Source organism: Alosa pseudoharengus, unplaced genomic scaffold (assembly GCF_046254945.1).
Source record: "Alosa pseudoharengus isolate Yale_2024_CS ecotype anadromous, Long Island Sound unplaced genomic scaffold, YU_APseudo_1.1 YU_APseudo_1.1_scf_2, whole genome shotgun sequence".
Taxonomy (NCBI): domain Eukaryota; kingdom Metazoa; phylum Chordata; class Actinopteri; order Clupeiformes; family Clupeidae; genus Alosa; species Alosa pseudoharengus.
Genome location: NW_027468663.1, coordinates 22,417,565 through 22,442,290, shown reverse-complemented (window position 1 = coordinate 22,442,290; position 24,726 = coordinate 22,417,565). Strand labels below are relative to the sequence as shown.

Below are 24,726 nucleotides of genomic sequence, written 5' to 3'. Positions count from 1 at the left end.
ACCCTTCAGATTTTTCAATTAAATCAAGGATTGATTTGAATCAATTTACCACACTGCATAAATACTTAATTGGATTAGAGTTGGTGTCGGTGTTAAAATCACACACACAAATCACAAAAGCTAGAAAAGCAAAACAACCAAAAAACATTTCACTTGGTCCAGCATATTGCGACCATAACATTGACTACAAGAGATGTGAGAGACTGACAATGAACAGTACAGTACATGCACCCTGATGGCAACTCGATGAAGAATTTATGATTGGAGGTGATTGGAACAGCATGAGTTACATCAGCTAGTCATGGCAGAAAACCTCTCATCACTTGAGATTTTTTTTTTAGATGAGGGAAATGTGATCAAGAGTCAGTTTGAGAGAGAGACACCATAATGCTTGCCCTGACCTGATCTGTAGTATCTGGCATATAACTACTTAGCACTCTAACTTTTGATTTCAAGCTAACAACTTTTATCTGTCAACAGGATGTTGTTACAAACCTCATAGGAAAGAATAGACCTCTGAAGTTCGCCTACAAAAAAGCTGCCATCTTTGACATCCGGTATCTGGCGATTTTTCCTATGGGAAAATAACATGGGGATTTTGAATTATCGCACCTGTTAAACTCTCACGGGGATGAAAAAGTCTGAAATGCAGACGTTTTCCTGAACGCACTTTTGTCCTCTGCCTTCGAGTGGATACTGTGATCTCCGGTACGTGAAGGCGGCACACTTAGATTTTTGCTACCCCAGAGCTAACTTTCAATGCAACTTGCCATAGGTAGTTAGCTTCAATTAACAACCGGATCTCCTTATATGGGCAAAGATGGCCGTTTTGGTTCTTTTTTGTAGGCGAACTTCAGAGGTCTATGCTGGCCTGCAGTCGTTGTGCAGCTGAACTCAGTTAAGTAGGCCTATGGCAATTAGGATTACAAGTGGATGCCTTTCATGGCCTCGAGGGGGGCTCGCTGCCATCTTTGGCTGTGTTTTCTTTTTTAAACCATGGGCAGCAGTAGTTTGACGTGGCAAGACATCATGTACTTGTCTCTATCTATGATTGAGCAAAACAGGCTTAATTGTTATTGCACACGTTGATTGGACAATGGTTATCAAGTGCCCAAAATAGCAACTTGGACTGATCAAATCCCACTGTGAGACCAGATGGAATTCATTAAAAGAATGCTGTCAGCGTTGCCTCAGATGCCAATAAATCACTTGGTGGGATTCATCCTGCTCTGATATCATCTTCAAACCATAACTACAAATAATTATTCACACAAATACATTACCAGAGACCACTGAAGCTCCCCTGGTCTCCTCCACCCCCCCCCCCCCCCACTTAATACCACTGAGATTATAATTTTTACAGGAACCTCTACACTGGCCCTCTAAAGAAGAAAATGAATCCATTTCAAAGATTCTGTTTGAGTTTGCTTTCCCATTTTTACATGTATTATTATTAGAGACTGCAGTACAACTCACAGGCAATGAACAATAATTACCCACCCTTGCACTGGCCAGAGTCAGCTACCTCCACCGTATTTATTTGTAAGGACCGTATTTATTTGTAAGGCATCTAGAGGTGACATCTCCAGCTGCATGAATAGGAAAGAGTCTGCTCTCTGCCCACTCCAACATGTCACTTGCTGGATTACTGCTGTGGTGCCAGTCTTGAAAAAGAGGCCTAGAGGAAATGCTTTGCACACTGATCTGTCAGCAAGACAGAGAGAGCCGAGCCATCACAGATATAAACTCTCTCTCTCTCTCTCTGTGCGTGTGTGTGTGTGTGTGTGCGTGCGTGTGTGTGTGTGTGTGTGTGGAGAACAAACTCGGCAGGGAGAGGGGGCTTGGTCAGGCCGCAGAGCGTGACCAGCAACCTCCTTCTGAACACAGCTCACTGGCAAGGTGGGAGGGTGACACTTCACTCAACACACATGCAAAAACACTTCACACTCAGGGGTACATTTCCCAAAAGTTAAGTTGAACAACCACCTTCATATACTAGCTAAATGCGTCCTAAAACGAGTCCTAAAAATAAAAGCATTTGGAACACTCTCCACAGTGATCAATACATTCTTTTGCCACTCTGTTTTTATGATTCCCGTAGAAACGTAGCCATTCCATTTCATACTCAGCTATTGTAGCTCTGGTACACCACATCAACATGTGCCTGTGTTTGCACCATATTGAGACAAGCTGTGAGTGAACCATAGCCATTTGTGCAACGTGCTGAAAAGTGTGTTTGATGCAAATACGGTTTGTTGGAGAGGGAACAAAAGAAAACCACTGAAATTGCTTTGACAAACAAAACTTCCCAGCTTCATCAACAAAGACCTTGCCCTTGCATCGCTTACAATAAATTATCACTTTAAATGCTAAACATGTAAATGAAGTAATTTCCAGGAGACTGAAATGGCAGACTAGAATCCTAGCTATTCTTTTTTAAAAGGCCATTGACAACTTTTTGGCATATACTGGGACAAAAGGATGTCGAAACGATTTGTGATTTGTGGCAGATTTTGTGAGCGGGGGTGTGCAGGCGCTCCCCACCCTAAGAGATCATGGCCAGTCTGTCAGTGTTAGTGTATTGCTTGAAGGGGGAAGTCAAAACCTAATGAAGTCATCAGTATTCAGACAGCGTCTTTGCTCCTGGTGGTAGACAGAAGCAAACGACAAGGACTCAGAGCTTAGGGTCTCAGGAGGCAGGGCACATATTTCCCTCCGAACACACACAGGCAGACAGGAATAATCGATGAACACGAATGACCATGCAAGAGCAGCAGGACAGACATAGCAATGGAGCAGTGTCACCAACACTGACCAGAGCCTTGAGACTTATACTCTCTTGGTCCTTACCATCCTGCATACATACATATCTCTCTCTCTCTCTCTCTCTCTCTCTCTCAAACAAAACAGATTCTTTCAAGATGACGGTGGCCAGGAGGCAGGAGGTGCTTTTTACATAAAAGCTCATTATTTTCTGTGACTTTGCTGCCTCCTAGTGTTCTGATACAAGACTTACAAAACAACAACACAATTATTTACATTGATTCAAGAAAGGATTTTATCCAAAATGACTTGCCATACAGAAGATGAATTGTATCTGTACGTCACGTGTGATCCCTTGAAATCTCAAGCATAAATGGTGATTAAAAGGTTCAATTCAGTAAAAGGTTCAATTCTAACAGTGATTGTCCATTAGTGAGGATGAGATATTCACATCATAGTTCACCCTAAGAGCAGCTGTTATTACACACGCCTCCACCTGGATTCTGATCAAAGACACACACATCACACTGAAGGTCCAGTCTCACTCTAACAACTCCACCAGCCTCTGTGTGCTCCCCAACACTCTCATCTGAGCTGCAGAATCAGCGCAGCGAGCGCTTCAAGTGAATCTCTAGCATAGGAGATGTGCTCATCATGCTAGACTGACAGCAGTGCTTTGGAGCCCTGCTCTTGCTCATGAGGTAGTGGAGGTGAATGCCTTGAGGAGGAGGTCTGCGGCCAGACCGGGGGAGATCTCCCCGCGGGTCACCCTCTCCTCCAGCAGGGGCAGCGCTGAGCGCACAGAGGGGTGCTCCTGGAAGTGCCTCAGCGCGTTCTCCTGGATCAGGCTCCACATCCACACCTTCTGCTGGCTGCGCCTGCGCGTCTGCAGCTCTCCACTGCGCAGGCCCGCCGACCTGAACGCCAGCATGGTGCTCCACAGCTCAGTCACACCCTCTCCTGTTTGGGACGACACACGGACCACCTGCACAGCAACGCAGACAGAGCAAGGAGGCATGAGGAGGAGAGATGACGCTACTAGAGGGAGGAGTGCAAACCTGTCTGGCACATCCCACTGAGTATAGACAGGTGTTTGGTGTTTTAAAGCAACACCAAAGCACTTTTCCTGTCGCACGCACGCTATTTGTTTATCTAGCACTGGCTTTGGAAATAACAATGTCTACAGAAAAGGTAGAGTACGTTGCATGATTTTATGGAAGTATGATGTATTACGACATCAGAAGCAAGTCAAATTTGTAGTTTCTTATGTCTCATTCCATCGAACTACAAGTCCGCTACCCGATCTGGCAAACTTGCATAGTGCGGTTATAGCCGATAGAGGGTCGCGAAGAGAATGCAGAAGTGCATTTGGAAACAATATTTTCAGGTACAAAAAACTCTTTGGTGTTGCTTTAAGCCCCTGATGTCGTCTTCCAGGCAGCGCTGCATGGAAGGCACTAGGATTAGGGGTCATTCCGTGTCAAATCACCCAGTGGCTGGCAGGTCACCCTCTCCCAAAAAATCTGAAAAAACTCACAGGTGTTTGTAGACCAAACCTATGCATAAATCTTAAATAGTATATCTGTATCACTAATGGTTCCAAAACTACAGCCCTTTGAAGTTTCAAGTCATTTTAAGCACCGTGGTGAACAATCCTTTTTGTTCAACTTCCAACATTATTGGCTCTTTTGGTATTTCACACACATTAGTGAAACTATGTGAATAGAAGTACATTTCCCTGTTGAATTTAACAATCCAATCAAATCAGGTGTATCTTGTGTAATTCCCCCTCTGCAAAGCTCTGAAAATGGCTATAAATTCATAATGTGAAAAAACATCACCACCTTTGAGGGCTTCTCATTCAAAAAGTATGTGACACAAATTCATCAGATTTTTTTACCACTCATGTATGGATTATAAGGTCATGTCCATGCATTAACTTTGGTTGTTAACATTATCACATTGTCAGAGCATTTTTATTAAATTGGCCTTGATTTTCAAAAAGCCCGTTTTCATCTTCTCATTTCACCACGTGGACAGTTAACAGGATTTTTTTTTATTTTACCATATATCATTCTGTATGTGAGGATCATCTGCCCAAAATGTGGGCTTGTTGCTCAGTTTCTTCATTGAGATAAGATTTTTTACAAATATTGTCTATAAATCCACTGAATTTGTACTTTATCTGCAGTACCACTTTGCACCACATGTGGTGCTCTTTTAATACAATGGAAGTCAATGGAAGAGTAAGAGAGTCACTTGTTTGCTGCACATATCCAATCTAAACACACAGTTTATGGTTCATATGGTTCAAGTAAAAAGGGGTTTCTAAAATTCAGTGCATTGTCAGATGCATAAAAATCAATGCTAACGATTTATCATCTTTTTACAAATGCCTCTTGGATCCACGAGTCCTCAAACCTTGTTATGAATACTTGTGATGAAAACACACATGGTCATCTTCATCAAGTGAAATACCTTGATGAACTGAATTTTAGAAACCCATTGTTTCTTGAATATGTTCCTTTATGACATTCATTTTCCAACTTCTTTCCCAGATCACATGGAGACAAAGCACTGATCTCCATCTTGATACTCTTTGTCTATGTATCACAGAGGACTGCATCCCATGCATATGACGATGGATATAGACTTTGCCTAACCAGTTGGCTAGTAATTATTAAAGTACTCACATAGGCACTGATAGGTTAAAGCTGGTGTAGAAAACTCATTAAAAAGGTGGTAATTAAATCCTCTTGCTGCATGTATGATGACCAGTCAGTCTTATGTGTGTATAATTTACTTGATCAGTTTATTTTCTTTAAATAAGATTTATGTATGAGTAGTATGTTCATGTTGCAATAATTATTTGGACCAATTCAACTATGAACCATAAACTGTGTGTTTAGATTGGATATGTGCAGCAAACAAGTGACTCTCTTACTCTTCCATTGACTTCCATTGTATTAAAAGAGCACCACATGTGGTGCAAAGTGGTACTGCAGATCCAGTACAAATTCAGTGGATTTATAGACAATATTTAAAAAAAATCTTATCTCAATGAAGAAACTCAGCAACAAGCCCACATTTTGGGCAGATGATCCTCACATACAGAATGATATATGGTAAAATTAAAAAAAATCCTGTTAACTGTCCACGAGGTGAAATGAGAAGATGAAAACAGGCTTTTTGAAAATCAGGCCCAATTTTAAAAAAATGCTCTGAAAATATGAAAATGATAACAACCAAAGTTAATGCATGGATAGGACCTTATAATACATATATGTGTAGGAAAAAAATCTGATGAATTTGTGTCACATACTTTCTAAATGAGAAGCCCTCAAAAGTGATGATGTCTTTTCACATTATGAATTTATAGCCATTTTCAGAGCTTTGCAGAGGGGAAAGTACACAAGATACGTCTGATCCGATTGGATTTTTTTAATTCAACAGGAAAATGTACTTCTATTCACATAGTTTCACTAATGTGTGTGAAATACCAAAAGAGCCAATAATGCTGGAAGTTGAACAAAAAGGATTGTTCACCGCAATGCTTAAAATTACTTGAAGTTTCAAAGGGCTGTAGTTTTGCAACGATTAGTTATCCAGATATACTATTTAAGATCTATGCATGGATTTGGTCTACAAACACCTGTGATTTTTTTCAGATTTTTTCGGAGAGGGTCACCTGCCAAATTGTGCTGAAATTGGGTGATTTCACACGGAATGACCCTTAGGCAAGGGTTAGGGTTAAGGTTAGGGTTAGGTGCCTTGAACTCGATGGTCGCAGCGCTGCCTTGAAGTCGACAGTGGGGGCTTAAAACACCATCGAGAGTATAGACATGCTACACAATACTGTTAACATAAATGTATAGACGCACTTCATGCACAGCAGTGCATAATATGAGAGATGTTTGTCCATATAACGAGAGATCGAAGAAGTGAAAGACGAGGATTTTATATAACCTTATATCCTATAAGGTTATATATTCTTGTGCCAAATTTTGTTAACTGTAAATGTATACATATGGTAAGCAGCCATTCACTGTACTTTACTGTTCTTGCCAATTTTTTACAAGATTTTGAAAAATATGCATGTGATGTATTAGTTGAAGGCAAAAATATGTTAGAAAACAATACTAAATGTGGAGTGACAACATTTACAATGGGACAGACTATTAGATTAAAATAAATCAGTTACAGCACATCCTATGGACTAAATATTCTGAAATTTTAGCTTTAAGTTCAAAGTTAGCAACTGATTTCTTAGATGGCTCAAAAGTTGAGCCACAAGACCACTCTTTTGAGGTCTTTATTGCTATTGGAGTCAGGCATACTCCTGAGACACATCCTGTGCTTGATGGTACAACCTGAACTTGTTCTGCATGCATTACTTTTATTTTGATCTCATATTCCCTTTGCTATAGGTCACCTTAGGAAAAACAAAAGTCAGCTTTCCCCTACATAACATCATTGAGCACAAAAAAAAGAAAAAAGAAAATGTTGTCAAACACTATATGACCACCCTGCAGTGCAGTGGCATAATAACATAATATATTTTTAATAACGAAAAATTTCTGTTGTTCAAAATGGACTTTGGAATGTTGAATGTCTTGCCCTTTTTATTTGAATATAACTGCATATATGAGACCAGACCTGGACAAACGCAAGGATGGTAAATGACTAACAGCTAAAGAAAGGAGCTAGGTGTTAAAATACATCCTCTCTTCTCTATCAATCTGCCTCGAACATTCACCCTTAAGCTAAAAGGTAACAGCCACACAAACAATTCCTCTTCGTCTCTTTCCCGACATGAACTTTTGGAAGAAAAAAGAAGTGAAAATCAATACAGACGACAAACCATCCTTCAGTGAGAAGGAATGCATCCACCAGCACTCAGCCAAGACGAGGCCAGAGGCTGTGCTCTGTGTGGGTGGCCCTCTAATCAGCTAAACGCATGACACAGCACTCTGCTTCGCCGGACAGCCATGCTGGCTCTGTGCCACAGCAAAGCAGATGCAGTCAGGGAAAGAGGGAGTGGGAGGAAGCCGTAGATAGAGAGAGAAAAGAAGAAAAGATCTGCAAACGATGACTAAAACGATGACTAGTATGAGACTATAGCTTCACATCAGGTTACTTCAAGTTTTACTGAACTGATGCATTACAAAGCAATACTTGCACAATAACAACAAAATAACAATAGTCAACCTTCGGGCAGCTATTTTAGGCATACAGGAACAGGTTTCTATCTAAATCTACACAGACCTTAAAAGTACACATCTGAAATCAGTTTAAATCTGCACAGACCTTCAAAGTACACATCTGAAATCAGTTTAAATCTGCACAGACCTTCAAAGTACACATCTGAAATCAGTTTAAATCTGCACATACCTTAAAAGTACACATCTGAAATCAGTTTAAATCTGCACAGACCTTAAAAGTACACATCTGAAATCAGTTTAAATCTACACAGACCTTAAAAGTACACATCTGAAATCAGTTTCAATCTACACAGACCTTAAAAGTACACATCTGAAATCAGTTTCAATCTGGAATATATATATATATATACTGTATATTGCAATGCATTAATGATTTTTCAGTGTTTGCTCAAATAATGGATAAATGGGCCATCATGTGGATCATTTCACACATATTTCATATGCCACATTTTATGGCATGGCTAATGGTGATAGTGAAAATAAACAGAGCATTCAGGTGAAGTGACCCGTTACTTCCGATCTGAGGTAATTCTTCTATGAGCTGAAAAGCTAAAATTCAATAGGGTCAGGACTAAATAAGTGGATGAGAGAATCAAACCTTTGGGTTCCAAGACTTAGACTTCTTCCTCAACAGCTTCAGGGCACTGGTGTATTCTGCTTGTATCCGACGAGCCGGAACCACTAGGTCCCCATCGTACTTAGTCACTACCACCAAGTCTGCCATTTCAATAATACCCCTCTTTATTCCCTGTGTAATGAATTAACAGGAAAAAGTGTGGTATTTTAGAGAGTTAATCATAGACAGAAACACAGGACTTTCCTGACAATGGCAATAAAGAGCTGAGGGTGCTGATTATGTCCACATTTCAATGTCATCTACTGTAGTTACAGTACCCTCCAGAATTATTGGCACCTTTGGGAAAGTTGACTAAAACAGGTATACAAAACAATCTTTTGGTGATTTATTATAATCTCACAATGAAAACAATGAGGAAAAATCCAACCTTGAAGAGAAGCAAATTTATTCAGAGAAAAAGGAAAATCTCATAAAGAAATAAATATGTTTTAACAAAAACACATCACCCACAATTTTTGGCAGCCCTGCTTGTAATACCTTCTTAAGCCCCCCTTTGACAATAAAACAGCTTGTAATATTCTCTTGACATAACCAAGAGACTAAATCTCCCCAGATCGCCCAGATTCTTAAGCCCACACTTGTGCATTCTCCTTTCTGACTCACCTGACTGTTTTTTTTTATGGAGTTTAGATCAGGGGACTAAGATGGCGATGGCAGAAGCTTGATTTTGTGTTCAGTAAACCATTTTTGTTTTGATCTGAACTTTGTTTTGGTTCATTGACCTGATGAATGATCCAATCATGACCCACTTTTAGTGTCTTGGCAGAGATTTTACAGATTTTCATTGAAACTGTTCAGGTTTTTCTTGGGGTTCATGTTACCATGCACCTTAATAAGGTTCCCAAGGCCTTTGGGAATAAAAACAGTCCCACAATATCACAGCCCCTCCACCATAATTCTCATTAGGGGTTCTTTTCAGTATAGCCATTCTTGCCAAAGAGCGCAATTTTCATTTAATCTGACAATAGACCACAATTCGGGCAAATTAGGGCAGCCGTGGCCTACTGGTTAGCACTCTGGACCGGAGGGTTGCCGGTTCGAGCCCCGACCAATGTGCCGCGGCTGAAGTGCCCTTGAGCAAGGCACCTAACCCCTCACTGCTCCCCGAGCGCCGCCGTTGAAGCAGGCAGCTCACTGCGCCGGGATTAGTGTGTGCTTCACCTCACTGTGTGTTCACTGTGTGCTGTTTGTGTTTCACTAATTCACCGATTGGGTTAAATGCAGAGACCAAATTTCACTCACGGGATCAAAAAAAGTATATATACTTATAATTCCAGTCACTGTACCATTCAGTAACTCCTGCCATTTACATTTGTAATTAAATGACTGGAAAGGCATAGTATGCCCTAGTGATGCTCTGGTATATTAGTAGTGAGGTCACTTTTGAAGATTTTTTGGGAGACTTGGTGACCCCAAGATGATACCTTTTTTCTGTTACTCTCCAACAGTGGTTCTTATACCCTAGTGAAAAGGAAAGTTATGAACTACTTCTGAAAGTTCACAGACACTCTGGGGTGCGTTTCCCAAAAGCATAGTTGCTAACCTGTTAGCAACTTAGTTGGTTGACAATGGGAAATTGCATTGCAACCAAAAAAGTTGCTTACTTAGTTAGCAACTATGCTTTTGGGAAACACACCGCTGATTAACTTAAAGGAGTTGAATATAAATAGGAAAATGCTTCTGTTACATTTTGTATGTATGATTTTCTAGGGTGCTAATAATTGCGGGCAACATGCTTTTGTCAAAAGAATCTATTTTCATTTTTCTCAGAATAAACTTGTTTCCCTTCAAAGTATTTTTCATCATTGTTTTCATTGTGAGATTACAATAAATCACCAAAATATTACAATATCTGTTTTATACCTGTTTTCAGTCAACTTTACCAAAGGTGCCAATCCTTCTGGAGGGTACTGTAACTAAATTACAACTATATAATTATATATACATAATATTAATAATACAAATATTTTTGAATAATAGTAATTATTTTACAAAGCATCCTCTTCAAAAAATAAATCCAATTGAAACAGTTAGTCTTTATGGGTAGCATGGGATTTATTTTAGAGCAGGATCCACAAGAACGTTCTGGGAGAAGCTTGTTGATATCAAAGCTCAAAGGCCAGTGAAATGGCACCTGTCCCTTTCAGGATCCTGAAACAATGTTCTGATTTTCTGAAATTGTTTATGGATCAGTCAGAGCCACTATGCTTGTTTCCCCATTTACAGAGTCATGGCTGCATATGAACCAATATGCAACAATGCATTGAGTCAACACACCACTGATATCCATAAATGCTGCCAACAGAGACTCTCTGCCATCCACAAACCCAAAGCAATTTAAGTGTGCTTCAAAAATGATTGTGGCTAAAACCATTGGTTAACTCACTAAATGCTGAATTCACATGTACTGACCAATACAAATCTGGGTCATTCTGTTTCAAATCAGATAAGGTTGTTGCTGCACTGTCTCAGATTTTGTTCATTGTCTTTATCCTGAATGAGCCCTAGGGTGGTCCTTAGCAAGTCCAACAAAACTGTTCCTTTTAACATCAAAATATAATAGAAATATGCAAACATTTTGACAAAAAATTATATTTAGAGGTAGCTCAATCATGTGAAAGATTGCCTATGTTAAGCTGTGCTGCGTTATTGTGATATGCAAGTAATATTAAAAGTTGCTGCAAATGAACTAGATTTAATTGAAATCAGAGCAACACTGACATGATAACAATGACAACAATGCTCAGCCAGTGTTGACTTTTTGCAGTCTGGATAGATCCGTCAGTGATCTTCCATTCTAATAGATGGCATATTTGATCCAACTAATTCTGGTATGGTGGAACCAATCAAATAAACTTCACTTCTTGTTTTTGCCATGATTTTGCTCTTGGTACACAACACAACTGCAAGCAAAGCTGAGCAAGGAATGGTGAAGGTGCCTTTTCCTCATACAGTTGTGTGGCACATATTTGGGGTTCCGTGGACACAATTGTTTAAATGTTTTAATGAAGACCAAAAAATGTGCTCTAAACCCAAACAGTAACCAAGGTGATCATCAATAGAAATATGTATTGATTCCACCAGGAAAGGTAAATCTGCTAAACCGGGTCATGGATGGATTAATTTGGATTTAGTTTCTACAATAAGTAAACTGAGATATGTATCTAAAATATGTATCTAAAATACATATTTAGGAATATATGGTGCATTAGATGCTTTAATGGAGATTGTTTTGAAATTTTATTAGCCAGTTACAATACCAATTCAAATGATCTGTTTTTATGAAAATCATTAAACAGAAAATCATCTCAAAGTTTAAAGCTATTGAGCTACCAGTAATTATTATGTTACTGGCATAAAAATTGGCATGCTGTATTTTCTCATATAAAGGAACAATTTGAAGGGTTAAGAGCATGACAATTGGAGACTTTAAAAAGGACCACCCTAATGAGCACCTAAAGCCATTTGTTAGCCCTTTATATCATTTTAGTTTAACAGACTGAAAAATTATATTGTAAGCGATGATTGGGCATTAACATCTTGAAAAAGTATTATTCATAGCCAGCCCAACCCTTACAAAACCAAAATGTTTGCAACAGATTTGTGGCAAGCTTGTGGGTGATTTGTGGCAAACAAATGAGTTCCCTTAGCCTGGAAAGCCAGACCGAACTTAACCCTGCACAAAAAATTTAAGGTCAGGAAGTTCGATCTACACTTGTTCCGTTGAGAAGCAACTATGCCCGAACCAGAGCTGTTAGGACCAATCAAGTTGTCTAGCCGAGCGAGGCTAGGTTCGGGCTGGCTGTCCAGGCATATATTTGAATCATGTTTTGCCAAAAAAATCATGCACATGAACACAGTAAGGATAAAACAAGGTTGTGATTTTCAGTCATTTCAGTGTTTTTCAGTCATCAAAGGACTAAGAGCATTAACATCTATATGGAAATAGTCCTTTGTATGGGTATTTAGTGTATAAAGTGCCAATGTTGTACCATAGATAAATAGTATGCATAGGTACAGTGTAATTAAATGTAAATCTCTCACTTTGGCCTATAGGACACTGACTGGATCTGCTCCTAGTTTTTTTAATTCAATAATCAAGCCTTACATCCCCAACCGCCCACTGCGGTCTTCTGATAAGCGTCTGTTATGTCGACCAGTCATAAAAACTAGGTCTAATTCAAGACTCTCCTTCCTCAGTGGTTCCATGTTGGTGGAATGAGTTGCCCAGTGCTCTCCGTTCCTGTGGTAGCTTTGGGTCGTTTAAGAGGGGTCTAAAGACATTCCTGTTCAACATGTACTTAGTTGTTTAAGCACTTATGTGTTATGGTTTGTATAATATTGTTTTATTTTCATTAGGCTGTTGATTAATTTGACATTATTGTTTATTATTGATATTCTCCTTAATGTAGTCTTACCATGTCATTGTTTTTATATTATTGATTGAATAGACATTATTGTTTTATTATTGCTTTTCCTCTCATTTTCATTGCTTATTTTATTAGGCTATTGATTGAATTGTTATTGTTGTTTATTATTACTATTTCTCCTTATTATATTTGACCAACATTCTAATCTGTTCCTTGTTCAATTTTAAATATTATGTTGTTTTGTATTTGTGTGTCGCTTTGGACAAAGGCGTCTGCCAAATCCATAACCATAATTAACTATGCATTTACTTTTGGAACATTGCCTCTGTGTATACTAAATGATCACACATTGAGCTGTCCCCACACAGTTTGACATGTTCCTACTAGCTATCCTACATACCATTTTAGTCCTTTGAAAATGACCAAAAAATGCAAGGACACCTTGTCTATTCCTTATATCTTCGATTTCATATGTTGTGGAGACCTAAAAGATTGTCACAGCATTAATAAAGTATTTTATTTGGAGACAAAATACTGATTAATGCCACACTGAATGGGTAAAAACATATACCTTTACAATACCATTAATATCACTATAATATCAATATTTTCCTATATTCTGTCTGATTTGACACAGAATGACCCACCATCTAAATAAATACCTATTGATTTTTTTTTCCAAAATGATAAAAAAAACTGAAATTGTTGGAATAGGATATTAGTGATCCATGTGAATTCAATATTGCAACCACATCAATGATGGCAATGGGAATTCAGCAATACAAGTGCACATTTCTAGTATAAACTGCATATCTTACCACAAATGTTGTAGGTGTATTGGTGTGTGTGTGTGTGTGTGTGTGTTCTACAGTGAGAAAAGGCATTTACCTGCAGCTCATCGCCCCCTGCTGGTGGTATCAGTAACACAAACATGTCAACCATATCTGCCACAGCAAACTCAGATTGTCCAACACCTTAACAGAGAAAGCATTAACTGGTATGTTGACATGAAACAAACAAATCAGATAAAAAAGAATAATATTAACAGGGAATACATATTGTCAGGGAACCATGTCAAATTAAATCCACCAAAATGGATTAAACTGCTGGGGAACATACAGTATAACTTGTTTTGATAAAGAGTTTGGAACAACAGTGCCTCTGTAGCTACTTTGACCTCAATATACTTCCTTCTAAAATGCCTAAATAGCTCTTATTATGTGGGTTTACATGGTAACATTTAATCTGAATAGGATCGGTTTCAGGTCTCAATCTGAATAAAAACACTTCTATAAAACTGCCCGATCCAATTGGAATTTCAGCCAGATTGAAAGGGGTGGTGTAGTCTGTTTCAATAGCCATGTATACACTTATCTGGATTCTTCACTTATTGTAACTTGTATCTTTGAGGCATCTTCCTGTGCACACAAGGGGCAATCTGATCATTATCGAATTAATTTATTCCAATCATTCAATCTGAATATACTGTTTACATGACCATTGACTGAATGATGATCAGATTGCCCATCATGTGCACAGGAGGCTTTTGTAAATGTTATATTCGAATCGAATGATCTCAATAAATGAATTCTGATTAGAAAAGAAATGTGCATGTAAACCAGGCTACTGGGAAAAGATTCCACTGAATGCAAAGAACAAACCCCATCCTCTCTATCACTATATATAATCCACATGAGTTCATTTAAAATTGCATCTTTCTCTCTACATGTTGGACTTTAAACAGACTTTTTTCTAAACCGGTCTTCCAGATATGTACATTTAGAAAAGCTGGTTTGTCAAAAGCTCCCTTGTCAATGAATCAGACAGCACTGTCAGCAACAAAACACTTTCTGGAACTCTACCCGAATTACCAAGAAAGAAGAAAGGCAAGCAGTGTTTGTATTTGTTGGTCTTTGAACAGTCATCATCCTTCCAGACAAAAAGATCTGACTTGCATTTGTATTTTCCAGTTTAAACTTTCGCTGTAGTCTACCTGTTAACCGCAGTGGAAATAATGGCATTATTTATTAGGGCCCGAGCACTGGAGCACCGAAGGTGCAAAGCCCTATCGTTTCTGTAAGGATTTTTATTATTATAGATGCAGAATAGAATAGAAAGCAGAATTCCGATAGCCAATCAAGATGCAGAATTCCAACAGCCAATCAGAATGCAGAATTCCAACAACAGTCCCTCCTCCCCCCAGTAGGTAGGCTGAATGTCATTTGTTAGGATAACTTGTCTACCGTTGCACTGCAGATCACAACATTTATGTAGTAAATTGGTCAGTTTGAGGTGCATCATTGCAGCCTTCACATATGTTTGGTGTAGTGCCATCTACTGAATACCGTCAGTGTCAAATGTCACATCTAACAGGAAGTAAGTGCTTCCTGAGTATAAAAACCTAGCAAAAAAAAAAATTGCCGTACACACATCAGATGTATACAGTTGATACACACAGTACATGTGAGTTTATTAATGCAGTGTTTCCTCTATGTTGATTTGGTAGTGGCGGCCCGCCACGGTTTAATTTTCTTCCCCCACGATATCAGAAATGGGGCAGACGCACAATAGTCGCAGTTGCCTTTTAAATGATCCTGCCGACATTATGCACCCCCGCTGGCGGCCGCTAACATTGCAATTTAACAACAAGCAGAACTATTCAGAGGTTTGGGGCTGTCCAGTTTACCTCCACATAGTGTGTTGATGTGCTTATTGTCCAAACGTTTGTTTTCTTCTGAGTCACTATTAAACAACACCTCCACCAAAAACGTCACCGCGGTGGGTCCGTTTTAATAAGACAACGTTCAACTTGGCTCACGTCCTGATATCAAACATCTGGAAACATTAAAACGATAAGTGAGTCACTAATATAATACAAATTGGAAATAGTCTATAGATGTAGTAATAGATGTAATGATGTTAAAGTAAATAGTTGTGTTGTATGACACGGAAAAGTTTATTTTTTAATGATTTGGGCTACACAGACGCACAAAGGCCGCACGACCTAAACGTTTGTTACCCTTGTTGCTAAATGTGAAAATAAATTAGCAAAAAGAAGTGCAACCATTTTTTAAATTTTCTAACGAATTAGGCTACAGGGGTCGGCAAACTGCGGCCCGCGGCCCGCCGAGCATTTCATTTGGTTATCAGGCTGCTCGCTATTTTTTTCCTGCGATAGAGACGACGTTGGTTAGCCTTACTGCAAACTGCTTTTCATTCTCCTTAGAGAACGTTTGCAATGTCAATGTCAAAACATCATGTTAAATAGAGATAACATCATGTTAAACTAAGTTAACTCTTAGTTATCTCCTTTGCAGCAGATCTAATGTGAACGTTATGCGATCCATTTAATTGGGAACGCGTCTGCACTCACGAGAGGGAGAGAGAGCCGCAGGTTCTAGCTGGCTTGCCATTGTTGATAATTGATATCTCCTTCTTATAAGAAACTTTTAAAAGGAAATCATGAAGGCAACAGTAGTTCCCACTACTGACCATTTAAAAACTGTGAGAGGGCCCAGCCATAGGCACAGCACTAGCCATAGCGGTGCAGGCAGAAGATCATTGAGAAATAAACGTGAATTAAAGCGACTGTCTTAAAGCGACAGTGCACAATTTATACATTTGTTAAACTGCATAAAATTAGCAGTATTTTTAAGCAATTCATATTTTAAAAGAAATACTTTTCATACTAAATTATAGGCTATAAAAACAATAGTTTTTTATGTATGTGTGGGGGGGCAATTTTCAAAACCCAAGGTGGCCCTTGAGCCAAAAAGTTTGCCCACCCCTGATCTAACAGCATGTATGCTACTCAGCATCAATGGACCACCTCTTTCTGAATTCCCCTATAACCAAGCCTTGGAGTTATTTTTCCAAAAGAAAAATTAAATGTGCACAGCAAGGCTTCTTTGAATTTTGGTTTCCCCACGAAGAATTTCTTGTAAAATTCATTTTGCAGACCTGTTGTAGATTCTCCAAAAATACAGTTCAATCACAACTGAAAATAATGCCTCATTGAATAGAGTGTGTGAATAGAGGTTAATAAATATAATTGTTTGTGTTGCAGCGAAGTGTCAGTTGTCAGTTCCGTGGTGCTGGGACGGGGGGTGGGGGGGGGGGGATCCTTAGGTGCTCGGGCCCATCATCGCCACTCGCCACGGCTATGTTTTTATTTGTTTATTTTCAACTGTAATACTACATTTTCAAATATTACCATTTTGATTGACTACACTTGCATCGCTGATGATTGCATTATCTGGGACAATTACTTGTGCATTCTGCCGGACCTAATGAGGGTTAGGCAGACCAATAGTAGTTCTTTTGGAGAGAGAGAGGATGTGTCAGGACGTGTGTTGCATTGTCAAGGGCTTTACAAAATTGCAGTATTACAAATGTAGCACAGACATGACAGAGATGGCATGTGAGTGAGAGAGTGAAGGTGTTCTTAAAATTGTAAGTGTGTTCTTACCAACTGTTTCAACTAAAACAACATCATAACCTGCTCCTTCGCATAGCAGAATGGCTTCATTGGTGGTCCTTGTGACACCTCCGAGAGTCCCTGAGGTAGGGCTTGGTCGGATGAAGGCTTTCATATCTCTGGATAGTTCTGTCATGCGCGTTTTATCCCCCATCAATGACCCTTGTATGAATAGAAAGACAGATTCAGATTAAATACAGTACCAGTCAAAAGTTTGCAAAAAAATTGGGACACTTCTAAATGTAAATAAAAACAGTATGTGATAATCTGTAAATCTCCCAAATCCATATTTACTTGTACAAAGGACTTAGATAACATCAAATTAATAATAAAAAATAAACAAATTTGACCATTTCATGAAAAGTAAGCGCTGCAGACTGCAGCTGGCAAGTCTGACAGATTGAGGGGACTTAGCCAAAATTGTGAATGTTTACAACTCTCATGCCCCTCCCCCACTACCACCGAGCACCCTCTCATTGAGTTTGTGCTCGTCAGTGCGCACCAGACTGCACCAGACTGTGATTGACAGTCAGATCTCACACAGCCCTGCTCTGATTGGACCAGAAGAACCAAGAGCTGTGGATTTTTGCAAAACAAATAACAGGCTCTAGGTGGAGGTAGAAGTGTGTGTTTTTCTTTCTAAAACAAGCTGATTTATGTTGTTCTGTCGGTAGTGTCGGTTTCAGTGAATATGATCAAAAAAATCTTGCCAACTGCAGCTTTAATGGCAACATGTACATAGTACATCAATAACACAATATTGAATGGCCTGAAGATCAGAGCCTCAGATAGCACTAAATTAAAAACAGACCTGATTCTGTAAAGATATCATTGTATGGGCTCAAGAAAACATCCAGTAACCATTGTCTATGAACACAGTTTGACACTCCATCGACAAATGCTGGTTAAAACTCTACCATATAAAAAACATATTTAGAGAGACCATATTTAGACATCCAGAAATGCAGCAGTCTTATCTGGGCCCAAGCTCAATTTAGATAGACTGGGGCAAAGTGGAAACTGTCCTGTGGTCCGACCATTCAAAATGTGAAATTCTGCTAAAATGGCCAGCCTGTAGTCCATTCCTGTCAAATTATGTGCAACAAGGAAGGAATAACACGATTACCAGACTAATGAGCAGCTGAAATTCTATATCAGGCAACTTTTTGTTCTAAAAACTCCTTTTAGCTTTTTCTTTATTTTGACTATTACCTACATCTAGAACAGTACAGAGGACATCTAAATAATGACAGAACAGAGTGTGTGTTTATCTTTTATATACTATTCTATATTACATCTTTTATATACTATTCTATATTACATTATATCTAATTATGTTTATAAAGTGTGTCTTACTTAACAATCTATATTCTATAGTCCCTTTCAACCAAGGCTTTGACCTGGTTCATGGACTGAAAACGAAAACCAGAAACAATTGATAGATTGCTAGAAACAAAAACAAAACCAGACAGTTTTTTTTTTTTTTATGTTTTCGGTTTTTATATTCTTCAGTGTTAATCTTTCTGACAGTTTTGGCATTATTAAAGTCAACTTCATGCCTTTCAATTAAAATGAGTGTAACACCTTCAAGACCATACCAGGTGACTCAATGAGGTTGGTTGAAAACTAACTTTGTTTACACTTTTGCTTACTACATAATTCCATGTGTGCCATTTTATAATGTTGAACTTCATTATTGTTCTATTTAAAAAGAAATAGTCAGAATACATAAAATATATATCTACAAAAATAAAACATGAATGAGTTGGTGTGTCCAAGCTTTTGACTCATCCTGAGCATGCATCAAACACATTTTTCATTATATTGTGCAAAGTCCTTTTATTTCTATTAGCTCTCCAGAGTGAAAGCTCACCTCCTGTTGTGCACGAGGACGGGTCCACGGCAAGGACAGACACTCTATGGTCTTGTCCAGTCAGCATCTTCCCCAAAACCTCAATGAAGGAGGATTTGCCGGCACCGGGAGGACCTGACAGCCCTGCAGCACAATTACACACAATTGTCAATTATACCTAATTATACCCGCTAATAAGTGCATAACACAACATACCTTTTCTGACCGCTAATAAGTGCATAAGTGCATTTCTGTATAATGGGACTCCTATGATCAGGTACATCAGGTGAAATTGATTGAAAAGCAAGAGGCTACTATAGTGTGTGTAGTCAGGCAAGGTAATGACCGAACAAAATAAACATATTCTCTCATTTTGCTAAGTAGTAAAATATGATGAATTATGTGCCCAAATAAAATGTTATCTGAAGAGCTACCAAGCTGGCAATCTAGCAAGCATAGAATCTGAAACAGTCAGTAAACCAAAGGAATCCGTTTCGGAACTATTGTACCCAAGCAAACTATCCAACGCTAAGTGACTTATTTTAAAATTACATTTAACATTATTAACATTATATTGGAAAAACAACAATCATCAATAGACTCAATTTAATTAACTGAATAATAACAATCACCATAAAAACATACAAACTATGATTCTGTAAGGAAAATTAGTTAAAAACAAAGTAAACAGACAAGGGTCATTCCGTGTGAAATCACCCAATTTCAGCGCAATTTGGCAGGTGACCCTCTCCGAAAAAATCGGAAAAAAATCACAGGTGTTTGTAGACCAAATCCATGCATAGATCTTAAATAGTATATCTGTATACCTAATCGTTGCAAAACTACAGCCCTTTGAAACTTCAAGTCATTTTAAGCATTGTGGTGAACAATCCTTTTTGTTCAACTTCCAGCATTATTGGCTCTTTTGGTATTTCACACACATTAGTGAAACTATGTAAATAGAAGTACATTTTCCTGTTGAATTAAAAAATCCAATCGGATCAGACGTATCTTGTATACTTTCCCCTCTGCAAAGCTCTGAAAATGGCTATAAATTCATAATGTGAAAAGACATCATCACCTTTGAGGGCTTCTCATTCAAAAAGTATGTGACACAAATTCATCAGATTTTTTTCCTACACATATATGTATTATACGGTCCTGTCCATGCATTAACTTTGGTTGTTATCATTTTCATATTTTCAGAGCATTTTTTTTAAATTGGGCTTGATTTCCAAAAAGCCTGTTTTCATCTTCTCATTTCACCACGTGGACAGTTAACAGGATTTTTTTAATTTTACCATATATCATTCTGTATGTGAGGATCATCTGCCCAAAATTTGGGCTTGTTGCTGAGTTTCTTCATTGAGATAAGATTTTTTTAAAATATTGTCTATAAATCCATTGAATTTGTACTGGATCTGCAGTACCACTTTGCACCACATGTGGTGCTCTTTTAATACAATGGAAGTCAATGGAAGAGTAAGAGAGTCACTTGTTTGCTGCACATAAATCTAAACACACAGTTTATGGTTCATAGTTGAATTGGTCCAAATAATTATTGCAACATGAACAACATACTACTCATACATAAATCTTATTTAGAGAAAATAAACTGATCAAGTAAATTATACACACATAAGACAGACTGGTCATCATACATGCAGCAAGAGGATTTAGCATAATTACCATCTTTGTAATGAGTTTCTACACCAGCTTCAACCTATCAGTGGCAAGAGGCATTTGTAAAAAGATGATGAATCTTTAGTATTGATTTTTCTGCATCTGACAATGCACTGAATTTTAGAAACCCCTTTTTAATTGAACCATATGAACCTTAAACTGTGTGTTTAGATTGGATATGTGCAGCAAACAAGTGACTCTCTTACTCTTCCATTGACTTCCATTGTATTAAAAGAGCACCACATGTGGTGCAAAGTGGTACTGCAGATAAAGTACAAATTCAGTGGATTTATGGACAATATTTGTAAAAAATCTTATCTCAATGAAGAAACTCAGCAACAAGCAGATGATCCTCACATACAGAATGATATATGGTAAAATTAAAAAAATCCTGTTAACTGTCCACGTGGTGAAATGAGAAGATGAAAACAGGCTTTTTGAAAATCAAGCCCAATTTAATAAAAATGCTCTGACAATATGATAATGTTAACAACCAAAGTTAATGCATGGACATGACCTTATAATCCATACATGAGTGGGGGAAAAATCTGATGAATTTGTGTCACATACTTTTTGAATGACAAGCCCTCAAAGGTGGTGATGTTTTTTCACATAATGAATTTATAGCCATTTTCAGAGCTTTGCAGAGGGGAAATTACACAAGATACACCTGATTTGATTGGATTGTTTAATTCAACAGGAAAATGTACTTCTATTCACATAGTTTCACTAATGTGTGTGAAATACCAAAAGAGCCAATAATGTTGGAAGTTGAACAAAAAGGATTGTTCACCACGATGCTTAAAATGACTTGAAACTTCAAAGGGCTGTAGTTTTGGAACCATTAGTGATACAGATATACTATTTAAGATTTATGCATAGGTTTGGTCTACAAACACCTGTGATTTTTTTCAGATTTTTTGGGAGAGGGTGACCTGCCAGCCACTGGGTGATTTGACACGGAATGACCCACAAGTCTTTAGAAACTTTTTGAAGATACCAAAACTATCGCTAGAACAAAGACATTAGGTTAATCAATCCACCAATAAGGAATCACAGAAGAATGTATTTGTGTGACCTCTTAGTGTTGATGGACTGGCAATATCAGTCACTCATCAGAGCTGGATCATAGAATTAAGATAGTAAGGTGCAGACCAAGTCATGGAACTTTCTTCCACAACACCTGACTTAGCTCTCTGCTACCTTCATGTCTTTTGAAATAGCCCCACTTACACCGTGGGCCAATTCTGGTTTTACAGGGTGTTACCCTGCACTGGGCTAGCATGGTTGGAGCATCCAGCCACCAGTCAGATGCTAGTGAAATACGAAAGTGGCTGGTAGATTTCAGACACAAAATAATGATTTGCTATTGAGTGGTTGGTGAATTTTACCATTTATTTGTAAGTTAATTTCCACCCCTGTGGGCTGGGCCTAAAAACAGGGCTTAACCTGGACCACAAAGCCCAGTGGGGTATACTACGAATCTCGATTAGGTATGTTGCGCTCAAAGCCAGGGTATGCTGTGACACGAAAGTGGATCTGTTTTAGCGTCGCTATATCACCATGGTATCTTATGCTCGCAACTAAACCTGGTCGGGAGGAGGTTATGTAAGTTATAGCTCAAATCGTGTAATCTACCGCCCACTGACCAATCAATTGTCTTAAAAACGAAGTTATCTCACGTGTAGGATTCTGTCATATATCTTACAGGTGGAGCTCGCCTCTACTAACATTTTGGATCTCGAATGCGCTTTAATAGTGCTGTGCGTGCAAATATCCCACTATGGACGTGCATACTATACAACAACTGATGACAATTGATTTATTTGATGTTATAGGTTAGACCGCAGTGTAGATTAAGCTATCGCTGATGAATGCGGAAGTAATTGTTTTTAAATAGAGGCGGTCTTGTGTGTCTCCACGTTTCACGATTGGCCAACGTCATCCCAACACCAAGAATGCGCACAGATCTGAGCTGAAAGCCTAGTTTGACAAATATATCACATAACTGCTATCGTAGTATCACTTAACGTATACCCCAAGGAGTCAAGGCTTTGTGAAGCCTCGATATGTCTACATAGCCTAGATATGTCTAACGTGCTTCGTAGTATACCCCACTGGTCTACAGCCAGGGCTTTGTTATGCGCCACTACAGTTAGTACTTTCACTACAGTTAAAATTTTCTCTTATGCAGTCTAGTTGTAGCCTGTGTGAACCCAGACAAATCTTTAAGCGCATTTAAATTTGCTCAGCAGATCTGGTCTGGCTATCCTCCCTTTTAAGACAATTTCCAAATCCCCCAAAACCCAGGAACTAATCATAACCACTTATCTGGGATGGGGCGGGCTTTGTATGATGACAGACAGAGTATGGTTACAAGTGCATTGAACACTACCAATGAATATGCTGACTTAGGCTGAACACTACCAATGAATATGCTGATATCTGAAGGTAATATGGCATACACAAAATAAGTAATACAGAGGTATACATTAATTAACAACTATAGCTAATGCATTACTGGCAATATATAAGGGCTTGTCTGCAGTGGCTGCACTGATTGTTACAAGGTTTTTTTTACAAAAAAAATGGCTCACCATTTTGAATCTCAAAAACAGCTAATCAGTTACACAAAGTGAATACTACCACAACAATAAATCAAGCGACTGACCTATTCGGAAGGCCACAGGTTGGTTTCCATTGGCTCTCTCCTGCTCCTGCCTATATGCCAGCACTCTCTGCAGCAGGACCTGGGCTAGCTCCTTCTTTCTTGGGTGCTGCGTCTCAACCAGGGTAATTGACTCTGCAAGTGCTGCCCTATGGCCCTTCACAAGGCCATCATAAAGCTTATCCAAAACTCTCTTCTCCCTTTCAGTCAAGTCTGCCACATGGAGGCTGGGGGCTGTGGAAACACATCTCTTTGAGGGGTGGGTCCATAGGCAGACATTTGTGATGAGGTTGCCACTACAATTCCATCTCCACATGCTTCCATTTCGTAGTGCTGACAGAGAAGGCAGCCGTTGGCACAGTTTTAAGAAACCACTGGGACTCATAATGTTGTGTTGGCACTACCTTCTGAAAGAACACACACAACAACATAAGAGACAAGAGGTTGATACACTATCTTTTGTAATATGATCAACATCAAGTAGCAGGTTCTACCACAACAAGCCATACAATCGAAACGTTTCACGACAAATCAGTTAAATGCACTTAGCATGCACGTATTGAAGAGCCGGTGCACTTACCAAAATGTAGCTGCTACTAGCCACGAACAAGTTGACGTCCAACAAGTCCAAGTGAACAGCCAAGTGGGTAGTCATGAGCTTATTACCATATTTTGTTGAATCGGTCGTGATTATTAGCTAACTAGTTACGTTGGTAAACACAACTGTTATGAAACTGTCAGTTTCTTGACATTAACCGTAGACTATCCCTGCATTTCTAACTGCTAACTGTTAGCAAACATTGATAACAAAATAACAATAGGTAAACATACATTTGCAATCCTAGTGAGTCTTGACAGCTTCTAAATGCATGCAGTCCAGAACATATACAAGAAAATCTGCATTTGAGATCTGCGTTGTACATGTAACGTTATAATGTATAGCCTAATGAAGATGACTTTCCATGCAGGTCATTACTACAGAGATCTATCCTTCCCTACAGCTGCTGTACTGTCCAAATTCGAGCATGAGTAGGTTACGGAACCTGACACTGAA

At 38.7% G+C, this 24,726-nt stretch overlaps 1 protein-coding gene across 2 annotated transcripts; it reads right to left on the bottom strand.

The window, feature by feature from the left end:
• Window positions 1-1,560: 1,560 nt before the first annotated feature.
• mmaa (metabolism of cobalamin associated A) lies at window positions 1,561-24,706 on the bottom strand. 2 transcript variants are annotated; one of them, XM_076294218.1, is made up of 7 exons: window positions 24,253-24,706; window positions 23,676-24,079; window positions 19,343-19,465; window positions 17,461-17,631; window positions 13,881-13,966; window positions 8,584-8,733; window positions 1,561-3,748 (listed from the first exon to the last, which is right to left on the bottom strand). In XM_076294218.1, exons 2-7 carry the CDS (start codon window positions 24,055-24,057, stop codon window positions 3,458-3,460), a joined length of 1,203 nt encoding a protein of 400 aa, XP_076150333.1. In that variant the 5' UTR covers window positions 24,058-24,079; window positions 24,253-24,706; the 3' UTR covers window positions 1,561-3,457. The 2 variants fall into 2 exon arrangements, with proteins under 2 accessions (XP_076150333.1, XP_076150334.1); XM_076294219.1 differs by having other exon boundaries at window positions 23,676-24,076.
• Between the last annotated feature and the right edge of the window lie 20 nt (window positions 24,707-24,726).

Excerpts from the sequence above, each read along its gene's own strand:
- mmaa (XM_076294218.1), bottom strand. The coding sequence starts at position 24,057 with ATGAGTCCCAGTGGTTTCTTAAAACTGTGCCAACGGCTGCCTTCTCTG. Across the intron at positions 17,632-19,342 it reads GTCCTCGTGCACAACAGGAG|GGTCATTGATGGGGGATAAA; the intron begins GTGAGCTTTCAC and ends TATTCATACAAG. Across the intron at positions 13,967-17,460 it reads TGTTTTAGTTGAAACAGTTG|GTGTTGGACAATCTGAGTTT; the intron begins GTAAGAACACAC and ends TTCTCTGTTAAG.